This window comes from Xenopus laevis, chromosome 6L (assembly GCF_017654675.1).
Source record: "Xenopus laevis strain J_2021 chromosome 6L, Xenopus_laevis_v10.1, whole genome shotgun sequence".
NCBI classification, from domain to species: Eukaryota; Metazoa; Chordata; class Amphibia; order Anura; family Pipidae; genus Xenopus; species Xenopus laevis.
The window spans coordinates 115,009,601-115,017,786 of record NC_054381.1 but is presented as its reverse complement, the minus strand read 5'-3'; the positions used below and the strand labels follow the sequence as shown (position 1 = coordinate 115,017,786).

General features: G+C 38.0%; 1 protein-coding gene across 1 annotated transcript in view; it reads right to left on the bottom strand.

Annotated features, from left to right (window-relative positions):
• Positions 1-6,205: 6,205 nt before the first annotated feature.
• Positions 6,206-8,186, bottom strand: part of yes1.L (YES proto-oncogene 1, Src family tyrosine kinase L homeolog) — a gene marked incomplete at its 5' end in the record, with an annotated part of 50,372 nt that continues 48,391 nt past the window's right edge. The window contains 1 exon segment of the mRNA NM_001086469.1: positions 6,206-7,866. Coding sequence (NP_001079938.1) covers positions 7,658-7,866 — 209 coding nt within the window. The 3' untranslated portion in view covers positions 6,206-7,657.

Genomic DNA, 8,186 nt, shown 5'->3' with positions numbered 1-8,186 from the left:
CAGATCCTCTTGGGTTACTGGAGTAGGTTACTGTAGCTACTGTACGGCCCTGAAACTAAATCTAAATAAAATGAACTAATGTAAGGCCTTTCTGCCAACACACTTCTCCCCAGGCCAGATCAATGGTAGCAATGATGATGATGATGATTGCAGGGGTATGAAATGATGGAAGAGGAAGCCAGACAGGAAAACAATATCCCTTACCCTTAGATAAATGTCAGGCTGGGAAGAAAAGCAATTTATGCTGCCAGGTTGGCAATGTATTCAAGCAGTTCAGGGCAGACTTCTATCATTTTACCAAATAAATCCTACAAAGGTACTCTCAGTAGTATCTTTGGTTCAAAGCTCTCAACTGCTACTCATTTCTTTGTTTTGTTAGACCAAACCATAATACCCTCTGTGTCCCATGTTGGGGATAAGGGCAGTTAAGGGGTTTAAAGGGATGAGTCATCTTTAGGTTAATTTTTGCCTATTCTTAGCAACTTTTCAATTGGTCTTCATTTTTCAAAATAGTTTTTACCGTTTTTACAGCTTTCAAATGGGGGCCACTGATCCCAGCAGCCAAAATAAATATTGCTCTGCGAGGCTTACATTTTATTGTTATTGTTTTCATATTATCTTTCAATTTTGGCCCTCATCTATCCATATTCCTGTCTCTTTGGTTGCTGGGTTCGATTGAGTCCTAGCAACCAGATCGCTGCTGAGAGCTGCTGCACAAAAATTGAAATAATGCAAAAACTGCAAATAATGAAAAAAAGACCAATTGCAAACTGTCACAGAATAGAACTCACTACACCATACTAAAAGTTGATTTAAACTTTAATGACCCTTTTTATTCCCAGCCACCCTTTATACTACTTCTTTTACAGATGGTAAGGTAGAACCTCTTGGCAGGGTAATGTGCATCTTCTTTATATAGCTAGTCTATTTATCAGTTTTGGCACATGATGATTAAATATAGAGCCATGTGTCACAGCGCTGGGGTTCTGGTCTTGAGTAGATTCATCTAAATGATTATCATGGAAATCTGGCCAAGGCTGGTGTGTGAGTCACTGAGCACAGAGTGTATCTCACTGTTTGACAAATAACTGCAGCTCCGTGACGTCATTTGCTAATCTTAACACGATTTACACTCCCTCTATAAAAGCACAGCCTTTATGTCCCATATGATTTATCGGGAGCTGACAGAAATGCATTGCACAACATGTTTGCTACTTGCTCACACACGTTCATTTAACACCAAGGGACCATTCCAGCAGCGAGCAATGTACTTTCCACAAGCACTTATTACCCACAGGTCACACTGAGAAAGTAACATTTACACTTGTTCAACTATTAAGTTGGAAATGTGATCTTCGTTAAAGGCATTGCCCCGTTTAAAAGGACAGGGGACATTTTTATTGTAAATGTGTTTGTAAAAGTGATCGGCAGCAACTTGGTTGTAGCCCCACCTTCTTTAAAGGTGCATACACAGATTAAAAAACAAGGGAAAGCTGTGATCACCACTAATTTTTTAAACCATTAGGCAAGGTTGCAATGAGGCTGTGACCACAAAATACATATAGACAAATACAAGTCCTCTGCACTCAACCCATTATCAATATATTTAAGACATTGAGACATTTTGTGCATACTGCTACTGAAAAATGCCTTACCCTTTAAACAAAACAGGGATTGTTTGTCCATATATTGCAATATATTTAAGCTGGCCAACTACGTGACGTGGAAATTTCTCATATTTCGCCACTGTGTCTGTGCATATGTATATTACCGGGGGAAGTGCTTTTTGTCCTGGTGTCTTTTGTTTGCCTAGGGAAGTCTACCTTCCCCCCCCCTCTTCTATGGACATGTGTCTGTGTGCTGGTTCCACCAATTTATTCATAGCATAACATGCTCATTGATTGGATATATTGTAAGACCACCTTTTGTCTTGGTGTATAATAAACCACTGGCCATTGTAGAAGGAGGCAGAATACTGGACCCCAGCTAAGAACGACTGCTGTGACGTTATTTCCGGGGGGTTGCACAACATCACCACACGATACATCAAGGTTTCTGGATCTATTGTCCATTAAGGCAAAATATCATTTAATTCTACTACAACATACGTCAAAGTCATCCCATATCTGGCCAGTCCTACGCTCAATTTTCATCTGTTTCATTAAGAATTCTATTGCTTCATTATACATTTTACAAAGGGACTAAGTTTTACCTGCAACTTACTTGCTGCTTTCAAAGTAAAACTCCCAAACTTGGTTGCCAGTGGGAAAGCAGCAAGTAAGTTGCAGGTAAAACTTAGTCCCTGTGTAAAATTTATAATGAAAGTCCTTGCATCGTCTCAAAATCTTGTTTTTGCACCAGAATGGGGGACCTGATGTCCATCCCTATATACAGGCTACACAATTAAATGTAAAAGAGAACTGGAGAATGTGTAGAGAGCAGTGACATCTAGGAAGTGTTGAATGGAAAGTGAAAGTAATTGTCTGCCCCGCCTCTAGGCCTAAGGCATAGAGGAGGGGCAGACAGTATTTGATTGACAGCTAAGAATTTTACATGAGTTTACAACAGCTATGAACGCTTAAATAAAAAAAGAATTTGAATGTTTAATTTGAAAAGGACTTTTATTATACAGATTTTTATGTCTGGGTGACAGGTCCACTTTAAGATAGCCTCTCTCATATGAACAGTGGGATTCACCACAAGGGATTATTCTCTGCAGTCTGTTCGAAAAAGCAAAAAATTCCATCTGGCAGTGGAAATCTTCTACTCATCAAAACATGAAAAATCTCAACTTTCCCCTGAGGTTGGAATTCTCTGAGCTTTTTATAACCCGACTCCAATGCCGGCGAAATGTGCTGACTGTAGATGTATTAGAATATCAGTGTTTATTTTCTGTCAAGGTTTTGTGGTAAATATGCTTGTTATACGTAGGTCTGGAACCATAGAGATTCCTGGAATGGAAATTATGCAAAAGGCCATTTGCACATTTTCTCCTTAGTCAGGGAACAAAGTATTTCCTTTAATCCTATCAAGATTCTCATTACTTCAAAGATATGGAAATGTACTAGTATATCAAGGGAAACACACAAACTATCCCTTCCTGGATCAAAGCCGCAAATCACATGTATGAAATATTGTACAGTCATTGTATCTAAAGGCACAGTGAACTAAAAAACATTTCACCTGCTATAACACAATATGCCATTATCTTTGTCAACTGCCATTGCCCCACACTACCCTTGTTTTACCCCATTCCATCACCCTTTATTACTCTTAGGGGCATATTTATCAAGGGTCGAATTTCGAATTGAAAAAAACGTCAAAATTCGAATTAAAAAAGACCAACCGAAATAAAGTAGAAGTTTTTTTTGGTCGAATAGGTCCGTTTTCGATCGAATAGGTACGTGTTCGGCCGAATTCGAATCGTACGAATCAAAGGAATATCGCATTCGATCGAAAGTCCACCAATTGAATCCTAGGAGGTGAAGTCGAATTTTTAAAGAGACAGTGCATGATAAAATTTTGATATTCTAATTTTTTTCAAATTCAAATCGAATTTGGACTATTCCCTAGTCGAAGTACACAAAAAATAGCTCAAACTTCAAATTTTTTTCATTCGAACATTTACCTTGACCTTTGATGAATCTGCCCCTAAATCTTCTGTTCCTTTCTTCTTTTAACCTCATCGCTCTTCTCCACTCCATGTTTCTTTGTTCAGTTCCTGTCATGTATACCATAGTCCTAAAGCTGTAAACCATGGATATTAAATTGATATTCATTTGATCTGTACAGATACCTGCCAGCACTGACTGTATACTCACATAACCAGTTAATGTAAATTGATGTCCAGTCATCGGTCACATTTGTCACAGCGGTTTGGCTCTTTTTTTTTGGGGGGGGGGGACCAATCCCCTACTGCAGTCAGGCCAATTTTCCGTAAAAAAACTGACCAGTGACTTTTGGTTTTTGAGGTTGGGACCCATGAGCCCTATCCAATTACAGAGTTCACGATTTACCCTTTATGCCTAATTTTAGATATCTGTGGTTATTAACAAAGGTATATTATTTTTTGCAGAAGAAAGCAATAAAGCTTTGTGCACATTTATAAACCTTGTGTTGTAGTTAGGAATTCACCGAATCCACTATTTTAGGATTCGCCGAATCCCGAATCCTTTGTGAAAGGTTTGCTGAGAAACTGAACCCAACCCTAATTTACAGATGTAAGTTTGGAAAACAAGGGGGAAAGAGTTTAAAAATAAAATTTTTGGACTTCCTTGTTTGTGTAATGAAAGTTACGTGATTTTTTGGATGCAGTTCAGCTAGGCCAAATCCGAATCCTGCCAAAAATAATCTTGGCCGAATCCTTACTGAATCCTGGATTTGGTGTAGCTCCTCTAATTTTGGTTCTTTTCTTTCTCTTGTTTTCTTTGGCACACCACCTGGGAAACTCTTGCTTTTGTTAAGGCGAATACTTGAATCTCAAGGTTTCTTAGTATACAGTGTGCATCCAAGGAGTTTGGCAATCACTTGTTTTAATGCAATTGAAAGAGAACAATTAGATGGGGGGGGGGGAGCATACACACACCAAAATCATTTAGAGTGATGACCAGGGGTCCAAGTCCCTTTGTGCTATATCATTAGAACCATTGTAAAACAAAATCTCTCCTTTTCCAATTTCATAGCCAACCCATTCATTCCACAAGTCTGCCTTCCATCTTTGATTCTCCTCTAATAAAATATGCAAAATATTCACCCAGACTGTAACTCTTATTTTTTTCCCCCAGTCTAGTTTTATTCTCCATACCCAACTTCTACTTTCTAGCCTTTTTTTTTTGCTTCCAGTGTACAGTATGTGACCATAGAGGCACAGATAAAAATACAGGAATGGGACCTGTTATATGGGAGATGGCCTTCCTGACATTCAAAGCTTTCTGGATAATGGGTTCCCAGATAATGGATCCTATATCTGTACCAGAAATGCTTTCTCATGACCTATTTTTGTTTTCCGTTTTTCTCTGGAATGTTTTTTTACAAGGACAATAACATCCTGAATATACCCTGCCCTCTCAGAACACACAGTTGTACACAGTGCTGAGAGGCAGATTGTGCACGCGCTCTACACAATGGAAATATAAGTTCTATCACTATACCCTATGCAGTTGCATCACCGCAGACATGGGGTAAAGGGGTTGTTCACCTTCAAGCTAACTTTTAGTATGTTATAGAATGGCCAAGTCTAAGTCATTATTTATCTTTTATAGTTTTTGAATGATTTGCCACCTTCTGAGTTTTTCTGTCAAATGGGGGTCACTGACCCCATCTAAAAAACAAATGCTCTTAAAGGCAACAAATCAATTGTTAGTTACTTTGTATTACTATCAATTTCAATTCAAACCTCTCCTATTAATATTCTAGTCTCTTATACAAATCAATGCATGGTTGCTAGGGTAACATGGACTGAAATGGCCAACTGGAGAGCTGCTGAATAAAAAGCTATAACGCAACTCCAAATAATAACAAATGAAAACCAATAGCAAATTGTCTCAGAATATCACTCTCTACATCTCACTCTCTACATCAGTGATCCCCAACCAGTAACTAGTGAGCAGCATTTTGCTCCCCAACCCCTTGGATGTTGAATTCCAGGCTTGGAGGTAAATTTGGTTACATAAAAACCAAGTGCACTGCCAAACAGAGCCTCCTGTAGGCTGCCAGTCCATATAGGGGCTACCAATAGTAAATCAAAACCCTTATTTGGCACCACCCAGAAAATGTTTCATGCTTGTGTTGCTCCCCAACTCTTTTTACATCTGAATGTTGCTCACGGGTTTAAAAGGTTGGGGACCCCTGCTCTACATCATACTAAAATTTAATTTAAAGGTAAACAACCCCTTTAACATTCTGCAATAGTTAGGAAGGGGGTTGGATAAAGTAAGAGGCTAAAATAAACTAATTTAACATTAAAAGCATCCTTCAAGTCAACTCCATACAATATATACCTTCTGAGGGGGAATGCCGTTTGCTGAAGTTGTCCTTTACATTAGGTTAATCCAAATCCCCATATATTGCTGTGGATAGCAGTAGAACAGAATAAAACATTCATTAAAAAAAAAGAAGTTCCTTTATTGTACATACATCCTGTTAAACATGAATGTGTGTTAATGACCCATCCATCATTTAATATAATCACTGAAAATAAATGCAGTCATTAGTGTTTTAATTCTTTACTGTACAAACGTTATTACATAGTTTTGAAGTAATAATGAAAACATGAGTGGCGCCAAAACCGCCGCACGCCACGCTTTCTGCCCTCCTGTTTAGTAAACAAACGTACAGCGTTAAATTGGCTTGAAAAGATTTAGAAAAGATACACTTCCATAGTTTTTTTTTTTTTAAATATAAAGCCCTTTAAAACAACTCATCTGTTGAAAGAAAAGTAGTGATGTAGAACAATGGCACCACCTCGAAAATCAGTTTTTGCTCATTTTCTATGAAACCAAAAAAATGTATTGGAAAGGAAAGTAGTATACCCCATACACCATCATATCTTTGTAGCACTTCCATACTCGTTAAATGCAGTGGTTAATAATTACAAGTTGTGATGGACACATGAATTGTCTATATGCAATATGTTCAGTTAAAGACCCTGTGCAATGGCACACTGGGGACTTTTAGGTGTTTTGCATAAAAGTGCAAGCCCATGTGCTCCACCAGGATTGGACATTTATGCGATTCTCCATAAGGGGAAATAGCAATTGTAATGGATTGGCCCTTGTGTGTATGTGCTACTAATAACCACAACGGGCTTGTGCCACTGCCCAGAATCAGGTTAGGTAAACTTGTTTAGAGTGTCTGTATTCAAAGCATTCACATTGTAAGAACCACCTTTCTCCTAATACGCGCTCTTTAATTCCCAAAGAAAAGCAAAGTGCTATCATTCAAGTGGCAACCGATATCTTGGCATCATGATTGTACAAACTGGAGTCTTTAATGACCAAAAATCAAGATCAAAGCACATTTTTTTGCAGTTAATGAAGATTCTTACCGGTATAAGTTCTATTACCTGGGAAAAAAAGATTTCTATAAGAACAGAACCCATACATGCACTCCAAACTGCATAATGAGAGAAAAATAAAAGATTTAGATATATTAAGTAAAATGATATTACTTGTATGTCAATTACAACAAGTGACTTGTAAGATTTTTATAGACCTTGATCAACTCAGTGACCAATAGCAGTTTAATAATCCCTAATGCTTAACTGCCTGTGGGACCTGCTCTATATTTAGAAGACAAGAGTAAATACATTATTCTTTGCCATGATTGGATTAAATGGAAAAGATGCATTATACAGGAATGAAATGTTTGGTCCCACTGTTAAACTCGTCTGTAACCCTGAAACAATCTCAGGGATTAGAACTGTGGGATAGCTATTAATTCTTCTAGGTTTTATACCAATCACATAGTCCATTAAGATTACAATACTTTAAAAGTGGTCTTGTGCAATGGTACTCTGGGCTTCCAGTTTGCCATTGACATGCAAAGATATACTGAATGTTCTCTTTTTCCATTTCCCATTAGCAAGAGCTAGTGTTAAGAAAGTCTCTGTACTTTTGGCAGAATTGTACATTTCACTTTTCTTGCTTAGTTTTTACACTTATAGATTGTCCCCAGGCTGGTACTGTGGTTCTGTTGCAGTAAAGTAGTCTTCTAAAAATGACTGAATATATTCAAAGGTTGGTCTTTCATCAGGGTCCTTCTTCCAGCACAACTTCATTAACTCGTGAAGGGATTCTGGGCAGCCCTGAGGGCAAGGCATTCTGTAGCCCCGCTCTACCTGCTCCAGAACTTCCCGGTTTACCATGCCTAAAAATATTAAGAGTCAGTCATGAAACATAGGAAAAATGAATGGCTACCAACAGATGCTTTTGTACCAAATATAAAATATAGGTTTCTCTAAATCCTTAGAACCATCTATAGAACATTTCTTGAAACACTAATTCCTTATATCATATCCCATCTTAACAATTGCAATAGTTTCTAGCCTTATTTTCCAAAAACCCCCAATCTCAATCTCATTCCAGTTGAATGTCTTAGGCAGACTGGTATCTTAAATCTGTCCTTGTAGGTTATGTTCATACCAGGCTACTGCCACCGTTTCACAGGTGTGAAAGAGAGAAGAGTTG